This window comes from Mytilus galloprovincialis, chromosome 12, assembly GCF_965363235.1.
Source record: "Mytilus galloprovincialis chromosome 12, xbMytGall1.hap1.1, whole genome shotgun sequence".
NCBI lineage: Eukaryota > Metazoa > Mollusca > Bivalvia > Mytilida > Mytilidae > Mytilus > Mytilus galloprovincialis.
Window position 1 is genome coordinate 6,983,953 of NC_134849.1, and position 26,813 is coordinate 7,010,765.

At 31.5% G+C, this 26,813-nt stretch overlaps 1 protein-coding gene across 1 annotated transcript in view; it reads right to left on the bottom strand.

Moving 5' to 3' along the window:
- Positions 1 to 336: 336 nt before the first annotated feature.
- The window catches only part of LOC143054229 (FMRFamide receptor-like), a 64,497-nt gene continuing 38,020 nt past the window's right edge, over positions 337 to 26,813 (bottom strand). Inside the window, exon 2 of the mRNA XM_076227158.1 lies at positions 337 to 2,098. Coding sequence (XP_076083273.1) covers positions 977 to 2,053 — 1,077 coding nt within the window. The 5' untranslated portion in view covers positions 2,054 to 2,098 and the 3' untranslated portion in view covers positions 337 to 976. The remainder of the gene's footprint in view (positions 2,099 to 26,813) is intronic.

Sequence of the window (26,813 nt, forward strand, 5' to 3'; positions counted from 1 at the left end):
TATTAGCAACTGCGTTACCCTGTTGTTGATTCAAGGTAAACGATTTTCATAGCATCTTAATATCTGATTACCAGAATGTACTATGAAAATAATAAAGACATCATGTACTTCCACATGTAGCACCTGTCTCATATTATGTTGCTATTTCATTATACTATAAATTAATGAATTGATTGAATGGTACATTTGATAAGTATCACCAGTGAGCTATAATTTACAGTAGCAGAATCAATTTAATCAGAACTGACCTTTTATCTTAATGGTATACGAGGACGGAAGTACATTACGGATATCGACTATAACCAACGTTGAAATATAAATCACAAAACACTCTAAAGCATTAACATATATATTTAGAAATAAATAAAGCAGCCCAATATTTTAAGTTATAATTTACAATAATAAATGTTTATCACAGAACCCGGGGCAATTGAAATATTTACATTTTAGATGAAAGCTGAGAACAAATATGGTGATGTTCGTTTTCAATAAATTGAAAGAGGTTGACAATTTTATTACCAATCGTCATCTTTGACATTTGATAAAACAGACAAAGAAATGTTTAAATGGTTAAATGGTGAAGACTCAATTAAGAGCATAGTATGGATTATGTGGTGTTTTGATATTGTTCGTAAACATGACGGATTGTGTTTCATTTATCATTCACCCGTGATATAAGAATTTTGGCAGAGTCGATTTTTTCTTGAGACAATTTGTCTTAAATATATAAATTTTGTCCCAAAGTCAATTAATCCTTGTCTTGAAATATTTAACATTTCAAAAGTGATAACATTTCATTTACTTAAAAACTCGTTTAAAATTCAACCAAATGATAATTGTGTTTTACAACAGCAAATTCAACATAAACGAACATATTCTTTCGTGGTATCATAAATGTTTGTTCTTTTTGTTCTTGATTTTAGTTCGGGCGGATTTTTGCAATATCACTATAAATGGGTAATATTTATAACAAAAATCAAACAGCACTGCCTCTTTTTGATTTGTGCATTGCTGTAGACTCCGAAAGGCGTCTGTAAGTTTCTTCTTCGAGTTCAGTCTTTTTCTTTTTCAAATGAGCACAGAATAAGGCCTCGAAATTTTTGACAAATGTTCTGCTAAATAAACAATAAATAACAAAATTCACAGCTGCATTCAGTGCTAAAAGTGTATCCGAATATTCCCGTATTCCCTTAACTAGAAAATCTTCCTCCTCGTGGTAACCATATCCAAAAAATGTCGTCATTATGGCATCCGGTGTGATACAGAGAATGAACGTTACCATGACGACAACCATCATTATTGTTACTCGGTGACGTGCACTGTTCCGTTTATTCGCTCTAGATTTTCGAATTGAATTTATAATACACGTATTCAGTGTTATGAGGATTAATAAAGGAATATTACATCGTAAGAAATTCTGAACCCAATTATACGCCGAAGCAAATGTTTCATTTTGCCATAATGCTGTTATTTCAACAAAGTATTGAGTTGTATTAGTATCCTGATCGACTACTAATATAGTTTTATATCTCATAGCAGAAGGAATAGCGACACAAGTCATTACAAAATAAATCAATGCACTCGTCGTAATAGCCCTAGATCTACTACAGATTAGTCTGGCTCTTACGGGATGACAGACCATTATATATCGCTCGGCAGCAACTGCCACTGTCAACCAAGAGGAAATACATGCCGACATGTTGAAAATAAAATGTGCATACGGATATATATAACCAAATGCTTTGTTTGCTTCCGCTTTGTGAGTTTTAGACAAGAGAGTTACGGAGAAGTAAATAATGTCATTAAGTAATTTCACGCTGTCAGAAACAGCTAGTGCACTGAGAAAGGCATTTGTGGATGTCAACATGTTTTTCTTTGATAGAACGATTAAAGTGATCATGTTGGCTAATATTCCTGGTATACATATTGTCGGATATAATATAAGTCCTGTAATAAACTGTGATGTTTCGTAAAATTCTTTGTATTTCAAATCAGGCGCCTTTCCCAATGGCAAACAATTCGTAACGTTATTTTCAGAAACTGATAGCTGCATTATCTCTTGTATTGCCGGTGATGGTCTTTGGGTTTAATATTCCATCTGAAAATAAAAATAACGAGAAATATTAACTCCTGCAGATTTTGCTTTTTAACTGTTTTTTTTCTTCTGGGTTTAATATTCCATCTGAACATAGAAATAACGAGAAATATTAAACGCTGCAGATTTTGCTTTTAGTTGTTTTTTCTGTCATAAACAAGACTTTTGAAACATCTAATGTGACAAAGGCAAATCTAAAACATTAACACGGTATTGCTTCTTATGATGTTAATTGGTAAAACTTATTGATTTTCTCTGAAATGAAGGAGAATAGATGTGTTTGGCGGTACATACTAATTGCAGTTTTTAGAATAACGATTATGTTTCTTTACATTTAATTGAAATAACAACATCATTCATAGAGCAAGAACTTCCACAATCTTGTCATTAAGTACAAAGGATAAATGAAGATAATTGTACATTGTATCAATAGCAACTTTGACGAATATAATATAATTCACAAACCCAGATAGCTGATAGTAATATAATTGAATAGCCTCAGACATTAAACAATTATTTATAAATAGAAAACGCATAATTACAGAAGCATTGATCAAAGTCCCAACGGTATTTTTCTTGGTTAATGAGAATACAACCACAAAATAAGTTGTCCATGTAGTCTATTTGCGACAAAGGGTGGTATATATATTTAAAGTAAAACTGAATATCATACACTGGAAAGCACTTTTCTGGCTTTTCAAGCATCAGGTAAGCTCAAAACCATATATTTGAAAGTCAATAATGTAAAAGACCCGTAATATTTGACGAGCTATAGCATGTACAGTATGAACAAGCACTTAGAATTTTCATCGCGATCCATCTACGGTCAACTTTTGAAAGATAATACTTGTTATTAGGCGTATGCAATGCTTTTCTGACTTCATCTTCATACGAAATGCTCAAACCAAAAACACTTCGAAGACAATTATATATAAGTCTTTTACTCTTAATAGAAATAAAATACATTCATCCAAGAATATACATTGCATATAATGCTTGAAAGAATTGCTATGAAACAGTTAACAGAAATACATCTATTCGCCTACAATACGAATGCAACTAGTCTAGTTCTGAGAAGCATTAACAGTAAATATCATAGATTTATATAGAAATAAGTAAAATGCTTCTTTTTATACTCTTGAATTAAATACAATTGTGTATTAGATAAAAAAATTAAATAAAAAAATCTCAAAACTAAAGACAATTTGTTTTTGTTTGTTGAGTGACAAGCTAGTTAAGGATTGCTATTTACTTTTTGAGACAATATCATGCGGATGATATCGTATTGCCATATTTAATACACAAGTCTCGAGATAACTAAAATATAATTGTACACTCTCCTCCAACTATTCAAGCTTATTACGGTACGATCTGTCTGTCTGGTATGGATTGAAATATCTTAATAAGATGAAATAATATTGCTATATTTAAAAGTCGTTTATTGCCTGAAGACGTTATATCATACACCGATGTTAAGATAACTTTGAAGATTCGATAGTAGTTCAATTTGTTTAATTTGTTGAACAATCAAAGACATTGGCAATGCTCTGTATTATTTCAAAGTTTGATAGTCCGTTTAATCCCTAACTTAACGTACAGAATTGTTAAAACTCTAATCTAACGTACATAACTGTTTAATATTTAACCAAACGTACAAAATTGTTACATCTCCAATCAGACGTATAAAATTGAACAGTATATTAACATTATGCGTTTATTATAAATACATGTACTATCTGTGGACAATATTTATCAATTTTATAACTTTGGAAATTCAAAGAATCTACACGATTCTCACAGAAGACAAGATGTTCATTCTACCGCGTCGTATAAACTACGGCGTAGAACAAATGTATCGTTTGGTGCTGTATCCTCTAAAGTAGAAAAGATATGTATTATGTCGAGGCGAATGTCTCTCAAGTGACACTATGTATATAGTAAAGCGTCGTATATGCCACAATGGACACGATATATATCGTATCCCGTCATATTGATCAAAACGTAGAACGAATGTATTGTATAGAATTTAACAGGAGACATAATGTGTATCGTTTCGTGTCGACACAGGTGATAATATATATATATATATATATATATATATATATATATATATATATATATATATATATATATATATATATATATATATATATATATATATAGATAGATTCGCGTCGTTTGCGCAACAGGGGCAACATATGTATCGTATCGCCTTAATTGCGCCACATAGAACCTGGAATGTATCGCATCGAGTAGGATGCGCCACAGGGGAACAAAAAATAACTCAAACTGCATCGTAAACTTGCCTCAGAATACTATGTATTGTATCACGTCGTTGGCAGAACACCATACATATCGTACTGCATTAAAAGCATCAATGGGAAAAAGGTATGAACCGTGTCGCATTGAATGGGCAAGAAGTCCCCGGCATGAAAGCTTTAATATTATTTCAAATGATTATAAAAAAGATTTGGTATAATTTCCAATGAAACAATTTTTCACGAGGGACTGAACGGCATTAACTTAGCAACTCATTTAAGGTCACCGTTAATCCTTCACCAATGGTCAAACCGATACTAATATAGCAAGATGTAAAAGCGCCTCGAAACGACAAATGTAAATTAAACAAGTTCAATTTATGTCAGAACTTAGTGGTTTTGTTTCGTTTACAACTTTATCTTAAAGGTTAAATTTAAATACAGTTTGCATAAAACATTGTTAAGTGCTGCTTCTGTAGCAATTTAAAATTACCATATTAAACAGCTTAGCACAGATTTTCTAAAACTCAAAGTATTTAGTCTAATCAGTCGGATATTGATGGCTGAATAGAGATTGGTGTCTAGACATGCTATATGCACAGTAATATGTATAAATTGTCTATTATTGGTAGTATTACTCCCTGCTTCTATGTTGTAAATGGTGAAAGTAGTTAGTGGCCATGCTAACCTTTAAGTATAATAGACAATATTGTCCCCAGTATAAAAATTGAGAAAGGAAATGAGGAATGTGTCAAAGCGACAACAACCCGACCATAGAGCAGACAACAGCTGTAGGCCACCAATGGGTCTTCAATGTAGTGAGAAACTCCCGCACTATGTAATATAATACTATGTTGATACAAACATTGAAAGAAGTTATCGATCCAAAAATGCTTTTTTCTCCAGAACTATCAATAAATTAGTTTCCTTTGATCAAATATTTGAAGCCTTATAGTTTCATTCTGGATGATAACAGTTACCGTAACGGTTATATTTCAAAATAATTTGTATGAAGAAAGAAGCCCAACTCTTCTACGAGTATATCGGATTATCGATACTTTTATCTTTCTACCTTTATCCTTGTTCTTTAAAAATAGACGTAAACCCAATGTGTAAACAATATACAGGAATAGACGAGGAAACACAACATGAGAGCAACGTGATCCTATGTGATCCTACTGAAAATCGTTAATGTACTACCGATATTGACTATCACCCCGTACAAAGAATAAATGATGATAAATAAACGGTTCAATCTATACCAATAGGTTTTGTCAACCTTGACAATATCTAAAAAATTCGGTCAATGAATCACTTAGACATTTTGTAAATATGCATATAATTCCAGAAATTTCTTTCGATTACTTATACTCAGGAAGTGCAATGAACGCATCTACTTGTTTCTGGAAAGATTTGTCAATATTTAAGTTCTGATTAAAACAGACAAGAATCCTTTAAGATTTGCAACTGTGGCCGGTCAAAAAAAAAAAAAAAAAAAAAAAACAATAGCGGATCTTACTTTCATCTGGATCTGGATGTTTGTCTCTCATTTTTGTTTTCTTAAACGTTTTAACCCAGTTTCTTTATATTATTTATTCATTTTTTACCCGTATCTCTATTCTGAATATGTCAGCATTACTTAATAAAGAACAAAATCATGAGTTTCAATGTTGTAGCTCTATTTTCCTTATTTTGTTTTTTGCAGTTGTTCATTCTATTTGGTATTGGACCATTAGTCTGTATATAAACCCTCGTTCATCGTATTGTTTCCAACTGTACATTGCAACTCTATTTGGTTTTTTAGAAATACTTTCACAACCTGGGTTTAAAACTTAAAACAAAAACACAATATGGTTAACGTTTTAACCTAAAGGATGAAATACTAAGACAATAAACGTTTCTGTTTAACGTGTGTGACAGCATAAAACTCAACCTTTTTAAGATTTATAGGATGAAAACTTAAGCTAACAATTTTGTTCTAAACATTTGTAACAACATAGAATTCAACCGTTAAAAGACGTATAGAACAAAAACTAAGGCAATAAAAATGTCTGTTGAACACTCGTGACAATATAATTCTCAACCTTTCAAAGATGTATAGGATGAAACTTAAGCTTACAATCTGTTTGGTTTAAAATTTGTGACAACATGAATCTCATCCTTTTAAGGATTTATAGGACAACACTTAATCTTAGTGTTAATGTCTTCTGCAATATATACAAATCGAAATAACAAGTACATGTCATAAAACTGTCCGCGGTCATGCCTCTATCAATAACATTTGATTAAAATAACGTTACGACCGGCAATGTTATAATAGGATTATCGAAACACATTGTTATATTATATAGACCATTTTACTGTTTAATTGAAGTCAAAACGAGGCTAACACGAAGTGACAGTCAGAAAAGAGAATTAATGACAAATGAACGTACATACAGACATAAGTAGTGATAAATACAGTTTACATCATTGCTTATTTGTTTCATATATATGATTTAATAGATCTTGGTTACTTTTTTTACCCCCACCCCTTTTTTTACTCCAGACAGATATGACAGCGGTAACATGGTTTTCCATTTTGTGCATCAGTTCCCCCGTCCTGTCTGAAGATAAAATTGTTTAACATACTCGCATCAAAGATACATGTACCATTAATACATTTTTTGTAAAAAAGACTCACCAGTGACGCTCGAATATGAATATATTTTTCTCGAAAGATGGGACTAAGTAGAGTCTGAAAACAAAATTAAAATAATACGAAGTGTTATGATTCCCAATGAGACAACTATCCACCAAACTTCAAATGAAGTAGATGCAAGCAATAATTGACAAGCATATATCATTTTAGATACGTATGCAGTAATATGTGAATAACCTCAGAGTCTTGTCCTTATTTAGACGTGGGTATTTTGTAACGAACACAACTGTGAATGGAGATCTTAAATAATATTGGGCAGATGTATATTTCAAATTATTACGCAAAAATATCAATTTCATCGCAGGATTCCGTCTGCAGACAAGAAAATAATAGCACAATTAAAGAATAACAATATAATCATTTCATGGTTAAAATACACGTAAATGTCGTTACAAATCTGGTATTTTCTGTCCATTTTAATTTGTAAAAAAAAAAAGATCATACTAAATTAAGGATGGTATGAGTTCATATCAGCAAGTTAAGTATTTTATGTCACGCGGTAAGGTATTGTATTTTTTTTTTATTCTTGTTACTAGTTTCTACAATACCGGTATTTTTAAAAATAAGTCGTTGCTTTCTGTGTGTTCTGTTCATACTATTAATTATCTAGCAAATATAGGTAAAAAGTGATTACAGCACAGATCTCTATACGATTTAAAATGGTCAAATTCCCAACATAATGTTTAGCCTTAGTAAGACAAAAAGGACTCGGCTGGAGGTGTCTTACGTTGTATAAACACTAGATGCATTTCTAATAATTTGTGACGATTCGGAGCATTTTGCTCATACAATCTTGGTATGTGTTGTTGGTAGCTAGCATACCCGTCGACGTTTGTGTACACAACTCAGTCTTCAATTTGAAAATTGATTTAAAGAAAACAAAACCTTTTGTGTAGTTTTCTCTCGTAGAACAATTGAGTTGACTGCTTCTTAGATGGTATAGAAATTATTTATTCTTAAACCGACACTGGGTCCAGTGCTAGTTAATGAGAGTTCGTTGCGGTATTAGGTTAGATTTGTGTTGATCATTCTTTTATATGTGTAGTGCTTAATGAACTGTTTGTCGTGTGTGTGTTTGTTTGTAAATGAAAGAGGGAGTCCAACTGTAAGTTCCTATATGAATTTATTTGGGGAAAATTTTAGTTGTCGAAAATAAGGGGGGTCTCACCACGGAAACCTTCCTCTTTGGGTTAGTCACTCCTTGTAAATACTGTTCATTGCACCCTTGATGTCTTCTCAATCAATTTAAAATAAATCATTTGGGACATCTTCTACTTTGCCCCCTTGTTATCTTCTCAAACATTTCAAACGGAATTATTCGGGACTTCTCTAACTTTGCCCCCTTTTAAACTTGTTGTTTAATTGAAATGCAATAATTCTGGATTTCTCTAACTTTGCCCCCTTGACATATTCTCAATCAATTAAAAGGAATCTTTCGGAACTTCTCTTGATTTTACCCCTTAATATATTCTCAGTCAATTAAAAAAAAATCAATCGACATTGCTCTTACTTTATCATAACGGTCTTAAAATGTAATTATCTTATGCGTATCTCAGGCAATTTCATTAAATGAAAAAGTCTAACATAGAATATTCTAGTTGACAAAACCTAAATATTTTCTAACACAATTCATACAATTTAAATTTAAGATGTAATTAAGTATTCAGTTCTTGTCACCAAAGAATCTGGAACCTTTAGTATTCACAATGTTAAGTTAAATTTACGGATATAAAAGATCAGTTTGTTTAACGAAATGTTAACATTTATAAATCAATAAAGACTATACAAAAAAGTAAAATCACAAAAATACTGAGCTTAGAGAAGTTATTGTAGAAATTCCGAGATAGTTCATTTGTGAAATCATTCAATCAGAGAATTTCAATGCGAAAAAAAGACTAAGAGATCAGAATAAATGTCGAAAACTTGAGAGAGAGAGAGAGAGAGAGAGAGAGAGAGAGAGAGAGAGAGAGAGCAATACTAAAGAAAGGACATTTTTTTCTCAGCAAAATAGGAAACGAAAAACGATTTATTTTCACAGAATGTTGTGAACGTTTCATCAATAAACCATTCACTAAAGTATAAAAAATGCGGAAAGTAATTATTGAATATGGCGTAAGCTCTTTCGAAATTCAAATTGCTATTTCAAAACTATTAACCTAATACGTGCAAACGTTATTAAAAAGAAAATTAGAGGAAGGAAACGAATATTTCTAGGAAATGAAAAAAAATGAAAACAATTTGTTGTGACAGCACGAGGGCTATTATAATGGTCAACAAATAACACGTGAGCATTGGAAGATAAAGACATGCGTAAAAGACACCAAATGGTCAGACGATACCAAACAATGGATATTACAGATGTGCGTGTTACCCAAATAATTATTTATCTATGGGGCTATCTATGTATATTGGTATACTGATGTTGATTGATCAATACGAGGTTGATATATCCCATCGGTGATATTATAATTCCTTTCACTATGACGCTTGATAAAATTTTGCGCTTTATTGAATACTGATAGTTTTCTACTTTAAATTCGAAATTAAATAGACGGTAGTAACATAAAATTCGGTATGAAAAATTAGATAACATAAAGCTGAGAGGGTGCTAGAGCAGATTGTTACCCCAGAGAAAATAATTTCAAACTTGTATTCATCAAGCAAAACATGTTAACCGATTAAAGGTTGTGTGAATCAAGGTCAAATAGTTGAACATTTTTTAATTTTCAATTCAATTTTCTAGCAGATTTAATTAACAAGTTTCAGAACAGTATTAACCCAATAAACCATATCTTAACTGTATTGCAGTGGAGATACAGTTGTTAGACAAACTATGCTTATTTTAACAAAAACCTTAAAGAAATGTCGTCAAAATTGTTACTTTCTTTTTAATTTGTTTTTCGACAAATTAAAACACAGCCAATTCTCAAATTTATATTGTATTATAGTTTTTCTTCAGGACTTTTGTGTATTATCTATCAATTGACAATGTACTGATTATATCCTAAATAAGTAAATTTTTCGTATTCTTATAATCTAAAAGATGTTGTTTGTTTATTTATGGCCCTTAGAAATATCGTAAGGAATTTTATTATGACAACGTCCAGACTAGCTAGAGGAAAGAATCGTATATCCATGATCTAAACTTCACTGCATCTGCACTGTAAACAAGAGAAAGGATAAAACATTTCTGTTGGTTTTTTTTTATCATGATCCAGATTCTTGAACTGCGAGTTTTGAAGTTTTATGTACAAACTCTGGACACTTTTAATTTGCAAAACACTCATTTGCAAATCCTCCGACGCCACTCATTAGAATTATCGTGTTATTATAACCAAAATGTGTATAATAACATTGGATTGAAAAATTCAATACTTTTTTGTTGTTCTTTTAGCTATTCTTTCAATTTGATTTAGAAAAACATGGGATTTACCATTATCCCATGGAATTTTAACTAAAGTGTTTAAAACAACTGATTAGGAAAGACGCAACAACAAATCACTAGTCTTGTTAAAATTTCATTATGTAAACATGGTGCATCAAAATGAAAATAGCATTTCACAATGCTTGTGTGTCAAAAATTTTTTTTCTTGATTATCATTTCACCAGGAATGCTAACACAAAACCGTTGTGAGAAATAAAGAAGGTTGTAGATAAAAATAAGAAGGTGTGGTATGATTGAAAATAAAGAAACTCTCTACCAAAGACCATATGTCAAGGACGTTAACAACTATAGGTCAAAGTGCGACCTTCGACAATGAAAAAACCTCCTACTTGAATTCCCGTGAATTTTTATTACCAATAGGGAAGACACAGAAGAGTCAAATTCATCATCTGTCAGGTTAAAGGCAATCATTTGATATATGACATTATGCTGGTATTCCCTATTGTTGGAGGTTAATAAATTATATTTCCATAAAACGATTTATTTCGTTGGCACCTAAAGGGTGTAAGGACGTACATAATTTAGAAGCCTTTTACAAATTTGATTGAAAAGCGGATACTTGAATACATAAAATCCTTAAACAATATTTCATATAAACTCATCATAGATACCAGGAATAAATTTTGTATTTACACCAGACGTCCGTTTTGTCCACAAAAGACCCACCAGTGACGCTCAAGACATTGTCAAAGAAAATAAGTATTGGTATGTCGTGAATTTCTATACAACATAATTCTTCTATACATTTCTTTTTTTTTCTTTTCATTTTTGTTGCGGTATTCAGCCGGGCATAAAGAGGGGAAGGGTATTAAATATTCAACCTTGTTCTACATTTTTTAGGGTTGTTGCAACAATAATCCCAATAATCTTTTATTATTGTAATAATACCATAGTTATCAAAGATACCAGGTTTATAATTTAGTACGCAAGACGCGCGTTTAGTCTTCTTAGAACTCATCAGTGACGCTACGATCAAAATATGTATAGAAGAGCATTGAGGACCAAAAATTCAAAAAAGTGCCAAATACGGTAAAGTTATTTATGCCTTGAATAAGAAAATCCTTAGTACTTTGAAAAAATCATACTTTTGTAAACAGAGAAGTTATCAAAATGACCATACAATTGATATTCAAGTCAGCACTGAAGTGCGACTTGTTGGCTGCTGATGCCCTAAAGGGCGAAATGTCCACCAGCAGTGATGTAGATTAAAGGTACCAGGCTTCTGATTTAGTACGCCAGACGCGAGTTTCGTCTACATAAGACTCATCAGTGGCGCGCAGATCAAAATAACTATATAGATAAACAAGTTCAATGATGACGAGCATTGAGGTCCCAAAAGTTTATAGCAGTTAGACCTGTACATTACACACACTTGACACAGCGTCTTGTTACAAAATTAGGCGTCTTTGTGACACGTACGTACATGCATACATTCGAATACATTCGAATCATGAAATAAAAAATATTCAATTGCTTATTTCAGTTTTAATTTTATGGCGATGTCATGTGCGTTGCTTTTTAGATTTAACACTATAGCTATCGGTTTTAGGTATCAAAGAGAATCATTGCTCCCGCACTGTGCACTCTATAGGTAATTATAACTGAAAGTACAACACGTCCGTGCGGGAAAACCTTCAACGGCTGTTAATATGTCTTTTGTAAAAAAGGACGCGATAACAAATTTAAAATTCGATTAAAAATAAAAATTAAATTTTCCAGGAGAATGAACTAAATGTCATTGTCAGAAGTGATAAACTGATCAAAACAATGTGCTATAATCGTGCAAAATAACATAAAAGAAATATTACCTGTCCAACAGTCGTGATTATTTGTAATAATTCAGTTTTATTACTTTATTTTATTGACTGTCTTTATATTTTTTTCTTCAATTTCATAAGTTTTACGACAATATTTTATAGCGCTAGATTGAATGGATCAAAGTGCTTATAAACGCCTCTGGTTGGAAGTAGTAGTCTTGCCTAAAGTACGAGTGTGCGTTGGTTTATACCTCAACCGATCCAAAATCAAAGATTTGAAATTTGAATTCTGGTAAGCATGCGACATGTGGTAGTAAAGGGTGCAATCAACAGTTGTTTTCTATGACGTTATATTTTTAGGGACCATACATAAGTATCCCTTAGTGCTGGACTGATTAATAAAGATACTTGTATAAAACTCGATATCACTGGAATCAGAATGTTCTCTAATTTCTAAAGAAATGAATATAAAGTGTACTTTTATCATATTAAAAAAAATCCATCCAAAGAACATGGGGGGAAAATGCCTAATTTGACCATAAAAAACCTGAAACCAGGTCATGTTCGTTACCCATAAAGGCATGATACGTGCACATTTTTCATAATCGAAACTGTATGAAATTTTAACAACGACGGGGGCCACATGTGAATCAGGATCTGCATACCCTTCCGGAACACCTGAGATCACCCCTAGCTTTTGGTGGGGTTTTATATTTTTGTTGTTTATTCTTTAGTTTTCTATGTTGTGTCATGTGTACTATTGTTTGTCTGTTTGTCTTTTTCATTCTTAGCCGTGACATTGTCAGTTTGTTTTAGATTTATGAGTTTGACTGTCCTTTTGGTATCTTTCGTTCCCCTTTTATAGGTTTATACCAGGCCATTTAAAAAATCTTGTTTCAGGGTACGGTCTCCTGCTCCGAAAAGAGCTACAGTGGCTGCAAATAAGTTTTCATTTTTCACTGCCTAAAATACAGACAGCATGTTTACGGTGTTGTCTCTCCTCAAAACATGTACATTTGATATAATTTTTAAATTATTTCAAATATTCAACCTGTTTTAATTGAAAGCTAATTAACTATTTTTAACAATCAAATACAAAACACATGATTCTTTTCACCAATTAAGTAAATAAACAGGGGTTTCCCCTCCATGGTTATTTTTAGTCGGGGAACAACCCCTATATTTTTTACGAAACTGTTTATAGCACCCAAAAGAAAAGACTGGTAGAGTTTGAGTCAGAGTAATGTGTGCACAAAGCAGGGTTTATGTTCATATGTTTTCGTCCTGAATATACATTTAATTTGCCACTGGACGTTAAACAGGCTCATACAATCATACAATTCATCGTTTTAGTTGTCTCTGAAAATAGATATACACATGTTTATCATGTGACTCGACGGACACTGTAATTGATGAAACATGTTTCAAGTATTCTTTTACTACTTTACCCCCGGGATGGTTTCAATATCCTTTTACATCAATGATATTTTCATACAATAACAATATTTAGTATACACAATGTTTATAACATGTCTTTGTAGACGCGTTGGCTACTAGTAAACGACGAACGCGAAAATAGAATAGAGTGTTTACTGAGTAGGCTGAAACAGTCGTATGTACAAACCTACAGCTTATACCCTAAACTGTAACAGTATCTATCGTATATCGGAACTTGCGTATTATCAATGTAAGTTTTACGGAACTAAAACTTAAACAACTAAACTATTGCAAGTGGTGCAAACTGCAAAGGTTTAGTTAATGTCCTGCTTTTGTTTTAAAATTGTTTTTCTAATCCAGTTTCCATTTGCATAAACCATTGTAGTAATGCTAGTTGATACATAAAGCTTAATGAACACTATCTTTAAGACTTTGAAATTGTAACAAACCATTGCTTTACATTTTTTAATATTCACCCTGGTCCTATGATTGTATTGCGCACGCACAGTTTCGTGTATGTTTCTATCAAAATGTTAGTACTGCATTATTACAACATCAACCAAATTATGTATCAAGTTGTATGACAGAAACAAATAAGATGCGATTTGCTTAGCTGAAATGAGCAATTAAATTTCCAACACTTAACTCCATGCGTAAATTTAATTTCAAACCAAGCCATCATACATAGTGTAAATTATTTAAAAAAAAAACAATTTAGTTAACACAAATAATTAATGAAACTCTTATGTAATTTTACATCCAATTTACAGCATTAAGTTTTGGTACTGCCTCTGTCAGTGGTCAAGTGGTAGGATTCAATTTCCAACTAGACATTAAAACTCTTTAAACAATCACTGTACTTTGAGGATCATGATTTTAATTTATATTTTACTATTGAATTATTTCACAATTTTCATTGCGAGGTCATGAAAGCAAACGATACGGTATTGGTTTATCTCATTGTTGCAAGCCTTTTGTATGCCTATCTTTTTTTTACATTCATTTCACTTGCACTTTGGTTGATATTTGTTTATTTATTGTAGCTGGAGATTTGGTTAATTTATACATAATTAAAACACAATGCATATTTTATATAAATGAACATTTTTTTTTCAATCATGAAATACATGTCATTATTATATCTAGATAAGCGAGTTACTAAAGCTAGCAATTTCAAAACCTTTTGTTCGAATTTGAGACAACATCTCCTCCGATTAAAATCATTACTAAATACTGGAGTTGCGTTTCAATTAATATCAAGTTGAGTCAAACAAACAGAAACATATAAAGAGGCGGACTACGAAGAGTTTTAACATAGACATTACGTGGTTTCATTTTACTCCGATTATTGATATACATGTGTTTGTAATTTGCCTTTACGAACTGAGTAATTGATGAGCCATGTTATATGTATCATTTAGTACTTTACCTCACCTAGATATTAAAACAAGTTGTTTCAATAGCCTTGCACATGTATGACATTACCTGTTTTAACAATTATCCTTTCAAGCAAAATAATAAAACGTGTATTAAACTCATAAATGTTTAGAATTTATATGCCCTAGAAGGCTATTTGCGTTTTATTTTCAATTTAAAAAAGGTTGATCATTTCTCAAGGCTCGTAATGAAATGTTTAAACCTACACATATTCAAAATAGAAATGACAAATATAAAACAAAGCATTGCATGGATATACATTTTATGACTATTTATTATATTGATAAAAGATATAAACAGATTTGCTATATATTGAGAAGCACGGGATTGTTTTGACAAAAGTTCTTAATGAATCATGACATTAACCTTAGTCTCGAATTATCGAATAATGTCTTTTAATCGAAAAAATATATCATCAATTAGCGCCCTTATGACGGCATTTCCAGATAGAAGGCTCTACCAAAGTGTCAAGCTTAAGCATCTACAGTGTCGTATTCTGCAGAATGTCTAGAATTATTTATGTTCCGTATACGACTGAAGGGTGGAAGATAAACTTTTTAGATTTTAATTTCTAGAATAGTTTCTAGTGATGAATACTATCAAATTTTTTTAGTCATTCATTCAATATGTGAGCCTACATTTTAGTCAGGGTGTGATCGAAGTCATATGAAAGACATAACGAGCTACCCTATCTCGGAACTTGTGTATGTTAAATGACATAAGTTTTACTGAAGTAAAACTATACTTAAAAGTTTGAAACTGTTTTACGCACATTTATTTAGGGTTGCGTAAATGTCTTGATTTTTTAAAAATAATTCTATCACATTTAATTTCCAATAGGATGCACCACTGTAAAAGCAAATGTATTTAATGTTGTAAGCTTAATGAACACACTATCTATGAGAGTTAGTTTTAGTCGTAATAAACCAATGATATTCTTTGCTCAATATTTCCTATGAAGCCCAATCCTTTGGTTTTATTGTATACACAGTGTGACGTGCATGTTTCTATCAAAGCTTTGTTCTAGTTTTATTGTTGTATTCAACGTAAACATGTATCAAGTTGTATGACAAAACCTACTCGGATTTTAAATGATTCACTTAAATGGGCTATTGAATTCTCGACATTTGAATAAATGCTTCATTACAATTTCAAACCACGTCATCTTCTGTTCATTGAATGATATAAAGAACCACTATAAATTGAATTAACAATTTTCGAAATTTAGAAAACAAGTACTAATCAAATATATCATATATTAAGCAAATAAATATATAACATATTTTGAACCAGATTAATTCAAAATAGGATATCAAACTATGTAAACGAATATTTAATTATTTAAGGAATGACTGTAATATTTTTTTCTGTCTATGAAGAAATAACATTAAAAATTTGGTGCACACTGAATAACGCGCGTAGCTGGTTATTTAACAGTCTGCACCACATTTTTTATGTTATTTCGAATAGACAGAAAAAATATTACAGTCATTTCTTATAATTTAATCCTAAATTCCATTTTAAACCGTAGAAAAACCATGAAAAAACATTGATGACGTCACGGTCACATCACTAAATTATGTCTATGGGCTCATAACAAAATAACGTCAGCCAATCAGAAGACTAGTCCGGCGGCTACAAGCATATTTCAGACGAATTGTGCACATCATGTTACAAGCATGAAATTTGGCATAGACCTTCCTCAACTATTACTCTTTTAATTCAGATAGGGAGGCATTTGAAAAAAATGTCTCACTTCCGGTAAAATCCAAAATGGCGGACGTCATACTTAAATCAGCCCAATATCGAAGGCTAGCGTGTAAAAATGTGTTATCATCATGCTACTATCATAATATTTGGTACATACCTTTGTGCGATCTTACAGTAAAACCCCGGTGATTTAGTCTGATTAATCATCATTCTTTTTGTTAAAGTCACATCTTCAAATGCAATCAATGTCTCCCACATAGTCTTTTCCCCCCTTTCGAACAAAGAGAGAACCATATCACAACAGGTAAAGACATGGATAACAATAAGTGTTTCAGATCACCCAGATCACTCATTGCCTAGTGCAATTGAAAGGCCATTGATAGATATTAATCCAAAGTCTTTTGCCCTCATAAACACAACGTCTACCCCTATGTCACGGAATAGCGAAACAGTATTGACAACATCATCATTAACGGCTGTTCGAATCATGACTCGTTTAAGTGCGTGTTTCACTGCATCAGACACATGCACCATGATTTTAGTGTCTGCCTCTAAATGTGAACTTGGTGCTGAACTTGAAATACATTACGTGGTGGATAAGATAGAATATCCTGACCATTTGTTGCTATAACTACCATACGCATCCAAGACTTCATCCACTCGTATTTCAGTTTCAAGGTATTTTATTTAGGTAAGGACATAACACTCAATCAGCATACTCAGTAGGCCGCAATTCACAATCGGAGAGCTGATTTCCAACATTTACAAAGACTGTGGTATTGTTTCTCACATCTTAATAAATTCTGCAAAAACACATATTTTCTTGCCTTGTTAACCTAATCTGTTTCTTTTTTTTTATCTTTAACAAAACCACGTATCGTTTTCAATGACATAAAACATCAAATCCATATGGTGATGTTGGCTGCTCAATCATCATTCTAAATGCTATAGTCACATCTTCAAACTCCATTAATGTCACCAACGCAGTTCCTTTTCCAGCGAACGTGTTATCTTTTAATGCCTAGTGCATTTGAAAGGTCATTGATTGATATATATTTTATACGTTTCCCCTTCTAAATGCAAACCAAAGTTTGTCTGCCCTATGTCACGGAATAGCGAAACAGCAATGACATCAGTATCGACTGTTTGAGTCATGACTCAGTTAAGTCTATGTTTCACTGCATCAGACACATCTATCTTGATTCTAGTGTCAGTCTCGTCGTGTAAACATGGTGCTAAACTTGAAACATCATCAAGTGGTGGATAACACTAAACATCCTGAGCATTTGTTGCTTCAACTACCTTGTACTCAAAATTGTATTGAGCAAGCTCCTGTGAATGAAAACTTAAAAGTTCTTTCTTACTGTCGTCATCTCTCAGAAAACTTTCCAATCTTTTAGGATGTTTTTAATCCTGGGTTCGTCTGTGTATTCCCTTTCCCCTAAATGTTGCCCTTGCTTCTTTTAGCAGCTTTAAAACTACCAGTATTTCGCTATTCCGTAACAAAGGGGCAGACGAACTATTGATTGTATTTTGGGAGGCAAAAATCTTTGGATTAATATCTATCAATGGCCTTTCAAATGCACTAGGCAATGAGTGATCACACACTTTTATTTCTGACCAATACCTTATGACGGGTTGTGATACTGTTCTCTCTTTGCTTGAAAAGGAAAAAAAAAACTGCGTGGGAGACATTAATGGTATTTGAAGATGTGACTTTAACATAAAGAATGATGATTGATCAGCCTAAATCACCGGGGTTCTACTGTACAAACTTATCAGATCTAACATGATTAACGAACCAAGAAAGCCAATTTTTGCACAAAAGGGAAATCTCATTTTAAGTGAGGCTATTCCCACGACTTGTTCTAGTCTTTTCAAGCATGTAAAACGTGTAATATACTAATGCAGGTGTTAGTGAGACGAGCTTTGGATTGACTCTTATGCTACCTAGTCTTGTCACTAATGGATTGCGAAGGGACAAAGAGGGTCCCTTTAAAAAAAAAACTCTTTCTGAGACCTCATCATTTTTTCAGAAGCTTGTACATTATGGATGTAAGAAAGGATGCCGCGGTTATTTTTAATGTGTAAAATCGGGTCTCCCGTGCACTGCCTTGTGTGCATGTGGTGGTGATTGTGAATAAGCATGTATTCTTGGCCAAATAGAAGTAGTTTTAAATATTTTTTAGTACTATAGAGATTTTATTTTGTTTAAATCAATCTATCCAAAACTCTACATCGAAGAAATAGATTGAGGACTCATCTTTAAAATTTACGTCATATTTTTACCGGAAGTGTCAACTTTATATATTAGCATTTACAACATGCTAAAATAAGTGGTTTTGGGGATAACTTAAAGCCAAAAGTTTAATGACCAGCACAAAATAAAATCATTTTCTTTACATTTTGAAGAAAGTTGAAAATTTGAATAAAAAATTGATATTTCTCTGTCCGCCATATTGGATACTTCCGGAAGTAAGGGTTTTTAAGACATATGTCTTATACATTGACTCCATCAGAAGCACCAAAGAAAGGTTCATACATAATGTAATTATAGTAGCAATACGTTAAAACACATTACAATTACCCTCCCTAAAAAATAAGCTTAATTAAGTACAATGTCCGCCATATTGGATTTTAACCGGAAGTGGGGTTTCTAAAGACATCTAATCTATTTAATTTATCCAAAAGTAGTAAAACACAAAGGTCTGTACCAAATATTATGATAGTAGCATGATAATAGGACATTTTTACACGCTAGTCTTCGATATTGGGCTGATTTAAGTATAACGTCCGCCATTTTGGATTTTACCGGAAGTGAGACATTTTTTTCAAATGCCTCCCTATCTGAAATAGAAGAGTAATAGTTGAGGAAGGTCTATGCCAAATTTCATGCTTGTAACAGGATGTGCACATTTTTTTACAAAGCCGCCGGACTAGACGCGTTATATCCAAAATTAAATTATTTTTCTTTACATTCTGTTATCCTTTATTCTTTAAAAATTATTTCTGTTTAGTAAATATATAGTATTAAAATGCATAGCGGTCGCTGGTGGAAAGATATTTTATTTACAAGCATACCACATCTATTAAATTTGTATAGCATACTAGAATTAGATAATCGAGTGTTCCCGGTTGCTATCTACTAATAGAACTAACTGAAATCTGATGAAAGGAGTAATAAATGCATACGAGAATCCCAAATCGACGTGATTAAGATGCATGCATAACTTTATCATCTCCGCTCCTGTTATCTATAACATAATTCTTCTACCTACACTCTTGTTAAATTTGTATAGGCACCTTCAACAAGATTTCAATGTCATTTTTACAACTTTGTCTCGCTGTTTTGGTTTGAAAAGTTAATTTTTACAATTGTTTTTTTCATATGATAAAAGTAACGTTAGCAGTTAACAAAACGTATCGTAAACTTTAAATTTGTTACTGAAAGAACCCATTAAAATTGTAAACTTCATTTACTAGAACATATATGTAGAAGGAAAATCAAATTTTAAAACACGAATTACAAATTGAAAATCAACTATAACCATGTTTTCCGTTAAGTGAAGACTTCATTGATATTCGCTGTCATAGACGTAGTAAATGTACCAAATCCATTTCATTAGTTGTGCGTATTGACGACAAATAAATACTTTATTTCATTAAAAGAAAATCCACAACATCAAAAAACAAAAGATCTCACAAAGTTTAACTCCGCAAAATTGTGTATGTATTTGTATATAAGTGGATGATGTTTGTTGTTGTGTTACATATTTGTTTTTCATTCATAAATTTGTACATAAATTAGGCGGGTAGTTTTCTCGTTAGAATTGTTTTACATTTTTCATTGCGGGGCCGTTTATAGCTGACTATGCGATATGGGCTTTGCTTACTGTTGAAGGCCGTATGGTGATCTATAGCTGTTATTTTCTCCTTTTTCGCAACCAAATCACATCTCCTTTTATAAGATATAAGTAAATATTTTCATCGTTTTCAGTAATGTTTTTTTATACTTTTTTTGTGATTTTATTTTCTCTTTCTCACTTTGTGTATAATTGCATCTATTGACATATATCTTTGAGCAAATGAAATAGTTTTAAACTTAAGCAAATGTCACGATGGACAGATTAAAAGAAATTCATTGTTACATCTATTAATGAGACAGATTTCCTGAGAGACAGGAAACTTTTCTAGGGACTTAAACGAATGAACAGTTAATAGAAAACTTAATGTCAAACGAATGTAAGATATTTCTAGTCTTTAAAAGCACAAAACCTTTATCGACAATATATCACAGTTGATATTAACAGATATTTACAATTAGCGTAACACAAAACCTCGCTTTATCCTTCTCTTTCATTTTCTTTGAACTAAATCAGAACTTTCATAGCCGTTCACTAATTGTTAAAATGAACGTCTTTTTTTTTTAAATCCTCATTAATGCACTCACAACAGGAAAGAGAAATATTTACCAGCAATCAAAAAAGAACAAAGGATTTAATATAAAACTTGTATACTTGATTTTACTTGATAATGCACTTATTTTAGCTATTGAAAATGTGAATTATTCATCAATTAGCATTATTCTATATATACGTTAAGGCATTATTTATTTGACTGATTTATTTTTCTTAAATTAGAAATTTAATATTCGTAACATGTATGTATTTAAGAAGCTTATAAGCTAAAGGGACGTATTATAGTATGGAATAATGTCTAAAATTGTATTTGTAAGCAGTGAGTTTAATATTCTAAACCAAGATGGGACCACAAATTGGTTGCTTAACGGAGTAATTATCAATAATGATTTTTTTTTAGTTTATCAATTGTCAAAAAGCTTCTTACTTCTTGTTTTAATTCGTTCAATAATAACACTGATGACGTACAAATCAAATTTAGAGAATATTTTCAGCCTCGTAATGAATTCCTAATTCTGTTTGATAACATTAATTTGAATCATATTCCTTTTTTATTAAGAGAGATCTTCAAGGACCCTTTTACAACATTAAAACACTAAGTCTACGCTGCATAATTTGAGAGACGGCACCAAACATCAAACTATTAAAAGTCCCGGTTTAGAATGGCGACAATTTTGCCTTTTAATGTTTTTTTTCTGTTATAAAAACAAATTTTGAAATGTCTAATGTGACCATAGTTAATCTTAAACATTAATACAATATTATATCTAATGATGTAGGTTGGTAAAACTTATTGATTTTTTTTTTAAATGAAGAAGAATAATTATAGAAGTGTTTGGCGGTACATACTAATCGTAGTATTTGAAATAACGATTAAAATGTTTCTTTACATTTAATTGAAATAACAACATCATTGATAAAGCAAGAACTTACACAATCTTGTCATTAAGTACAAAGGATAAATGAAGATAATTGTACATTGTATCAATGGAAACTTTTATGAATATAATATAATTGATAAACCCAGATAGTTTACAGAAATATAATTGAATAGCCTCAGACATTAAACAATTATTTATAAATAGAAAACGCATTATTACAGAAGCATTGATCAAAGTCCCAACGGTATTTTGCATGATTAATTAGTACACAACCACACAATAAGTCTTCCAAGTAGTCTATTTGCGACAAAGGCGGTGTATATATTTAAAGTACAAATAACACTTTACAAATGTCATGCACCCGATAGCGCTTTTCTGGATTTACCTCCTCTAATACGCTCAAAGTCGAATAATTTAAAGCAAAGAATATATATAGAGGAACCGTTACAGTTGATCAGCTTTATTATGAAAAAATAAATTACAGCGAAATGAATTTTAACTCTTGTAACATAACATTGTGTTCAGTGTGTACGTCCAAAGTGCATTTCTAGATTCACTTTCATCAAAAAGACTAAAATCACCTTATTTCAAGGTCTAGCATGTATAAGACGTGTTTGCTATAGCAATGCCAGTTCGTATTTCATGTATGAGCTCGAACTCTTTTTGGAGTCATACAACATGTATAAAGCTATGTTTTATGGTTTATATTACTCTTTGGTCTATCATTTTCATTTTGTTCATCTGTCTTTTGTTTCACGAGTACTGGATTAATTTTGTGTCATAAATACATTTAAAATGTCTCTGTTTCATTAATATACGCACGAAGAAGCACTGCATTTAAAAAAAATGACGGAAAAAGATAGTTATGAAATTAGCAAACTTTAGGTACATTTTTGTGTTCTTTTTGTCTATAATACGAATAAATTAAGCTGGTTCACAGACACGATTTAGGGCTTTAGAAGAAGACAAATAAGATAATGTGAAAATATGTCAACAATTGAATTTGTGTTATTGAAAATAAATGTATGAAAATAGTAACATAAAAGTAGACATCATAAAAGTAGACATCATATATAGACTTGCATATATATTAAGGAGTATAAAGCTTCCTTTTATTATCTTAAATTAAATACATTGTGTATTAGATATATAAGAATTTTTCAAAGATAAAGACGACATATAAAAAAAGAAGATGTGGTATGATTGCCAATGAGACAACTATCCACAAAAGACCAAAATGACACAGACATTAACAAATATAGGTCACCGTACGGCCTTCAACAATGAGCAAAACCCATACCGCATAGTCAGCTATAAAAGGCGTATTTTTATTTAATGAGTAACAAGCTTGTTTTTAGGATTGATATTTGCTATCAGAGAACCTGTCATGCGCACGATATCTAATAGTTATGTATAATATACAAGTCTCGTGTAAAACAGCAAATCAATCTTTTAGCACTGAGATAAATAAAATATACTTTTACACTCTACATCAACTAATCAAGCTTATTACGGTACGAACTGTCTGTCTGGTATGGATTGAAATATCTTATTTAGATGAAATAATATTGCTATATTTAAAAATCGTTTATTGTCTGAAGATGTTATATCATACGCCGATGTTAGAATAACTTTAAAGATTCAATAGTAGTTCAGTTCACCTCATTCACTCAATTTCATTTGTTGAATAATCAAAAACTTTGGTAATGCTCTGCATTATTTCAAAGCTAAGACCTCACTATGATAATCAGTTTAATCTCTAACCATACGTTCATAATTGTTTAATCTTTAACCAAACGTACTGATTTGTTGATACAAAAACCAAACGTACTGAAATGTTGATACAAAAACCAAACGTACAGAACTGTACGTTACGTGTTCATCAACCGTTTATTATTGATAAATGTACTATCTGTTGACAATATTTATCAATTTTATAACATTAGAATATCCTAGATTTTGACACAATTTTTACAGGAGACAAGATATTCATCATACCGCGTCGTATACTCCACGGCGTTGCACAAATGCAACGTTTCGAGCTGTATGCTCTATAGGAGACAATATATGTATTGTGTCTAGGCGAAAGCCTCACAATTGACACTATGTATATAGTATAACGTCATATGTGCCACAAGACATATATCGTATCCTGTCATATTTACCACAACGTAGAACGAATGTATTGTATAGAATTTAATGCTAAACAGGGAACAACATATGTATCGCATCGCCTCATTTGCGCCACATAAAACTAGAAATGTATTATATCTAGTTGTATGCGACACAGGGGAACACAAAATAAACCGAATCGCATTGTAAACCCCACTAAGTATACTATGTATTGTATCGCGTTGTTTGTGGAACACCATACATATTGCACTGCATTAAATATGAACCGTGTTGCATTAAATGGACAAGATGTCCCCCGCAATTAAGGTTTAATCCTATTTCAAATGAGTATTAAAAAGAAAAGATTTGGTATAATTTCCAATGAAACAACTTAAAAAAAGACCGTATGACATTAACTTAGTCACCATATTTAAAACCCATACCACTAAGCAAGATTTAAAACGCCTCGAAACGACAAATGCAAATTAAACACGATCAATATATTCCAGAACTCAGTGGTTTTGTTTCGTTTACGCTTTATCTAAAAGGTTTAATTTAAATAAAGTTTGCATTAAACATTGTCAAATGCTGCTTATGTATCAATTTAAAATTACCATATTAAACATCTTAGCACAGATTTTTAAACACTAAGGGTATTTAGACTAATCAGTCGGATATTGATGTTTGAATAGAAATTGGTGTCTAGACATGCTATATGCACAGTAATATGTATAAATTGTCTCTTATGAATAGTATATCATTCTGTACTCAATGCTTTTATGTTGTAACTGTTAAAAGTAGTTAGTTGTTATGCCTACATATTGTACCTTTAATTATAATGGACAAAATTGTCCTCAATAAGTTTGAAAAGAAAATATGATACAAACATTGACAGAACTTATCGATCCAAAAATAATATCTCTAAGAATAACTATTTCATTCAATTAGTTTTCTTCCATTAAATATTTGAAGACTTATATTTTTTTCTGGATAAAGACAGCTTCAATTTTTTTCAAAATAAAATATGTTGGAAGAATGAAGCCTATCTCTTCTACCAGTATATCGGATTATAGATACTTTATAGATCTTGATACCTACATCCGTGTCCTTTAAAAACAGACGAAAACCCAATGTGTAAATTATATACAGAAATGGAATAAGGAGCACAACAGGAGAGCTACGTGATCATACGTGATTCTACGTGATTCTACTGAAAATCGTTAATGTGCTGGCGATATTGGTATTTATCCTGTACAAAGAATAAAATGCTAATAAACAAACGATTCAATCAAGACCAATGAGTTTTGTCAACCGTGACAATATCTTAATATTCCGGTCAATGTATCACTTATACATTTTGCAAATGTGCATATAATTTCAAAGATGTCTTTTGATTACTTCTACTCAGAAAGTACACTAACGCGTCTATTTGTTTCAGGAAAGATTATTCAATATTTTAGTTCTGATAAAAATAGACAAGAATCCGATAAGATTTTCAACTGTGACCATTCAAACAAAAACCAATAGCGGATTAAACTTTCATGGAGATCTGGGTGGGAGTCTTTTCTAATTTGTTTTCTTTTACTTTTTAAACTAGTTTCTCTGTATTCTAAAGTTATCTTGATCCGTATTCTCTATTCATTATCTGTAGGCTCACCACGAATAACAAATGCAAGAATGTGTTTTTAATGTTGTAGCTCTATTTTCTCTCTTTTTATTTATTTTTTACATTTGTTCATTTTATTTTGTATTGGACCATTAGTCTCTATGATAAAAACTCCATATATAGATAGACCCTCGTTCGTCGTATTGTTTCCAAATGTACTTGTACATTGCAACTCTATTTTATTTTCTAGAAATGCTCTCAAAATCTAGGTTTAAAACTCAAGAAAATAAAATTTTCTGTTTTACTTGTGTTATAACATAATTTATATTTAAATCTCTTTAAGATTTATAGGATGAAATCTTTAGACAATAAACTTTTCTGTTTACCATTTTCGACAACAAAAATCTTAATTTGTTAAGGTTTTATATGACAAAAACTAAGGCTATAAAAATTTCTGTTTAATATTCTTGACAATATAATTCTCAACCTTTCAAAGATGTATAGGATGAAACTTAAGCTTAGAATTTTTTTGTTCAAATTTCGTGACAATACAAACCTCAACCTTTTAAGGATTTATAGGACGAAAAGAAAAGACAATACACTTTTCTGTTTAACATTCGTGACAACATAATTCTCAACCTTTCAATGTTTATAGGACGAAAGCTTAACCTTAGTGTTAATGTCTTCTGCAATATATCTTAATCGAAATAGCTAGTACGTGTCATAAAATTGTCCGTGGTCATGCCTCCATCAATAACATTTGATTAAAATATCGTTACAACCGGCAATGTTTTAATAAGATTATTGACCTACATTGTTGTATTATATAAACCATTTTGTAGTTTAATTTAGATCTAAACGATGCTGACACGAGGTGACAATCAGAAAATAGAATGTATGACAAATTTTAGTACAGACATTAGTAGGGATAGATAAATTTTAAATCATTGTTCATT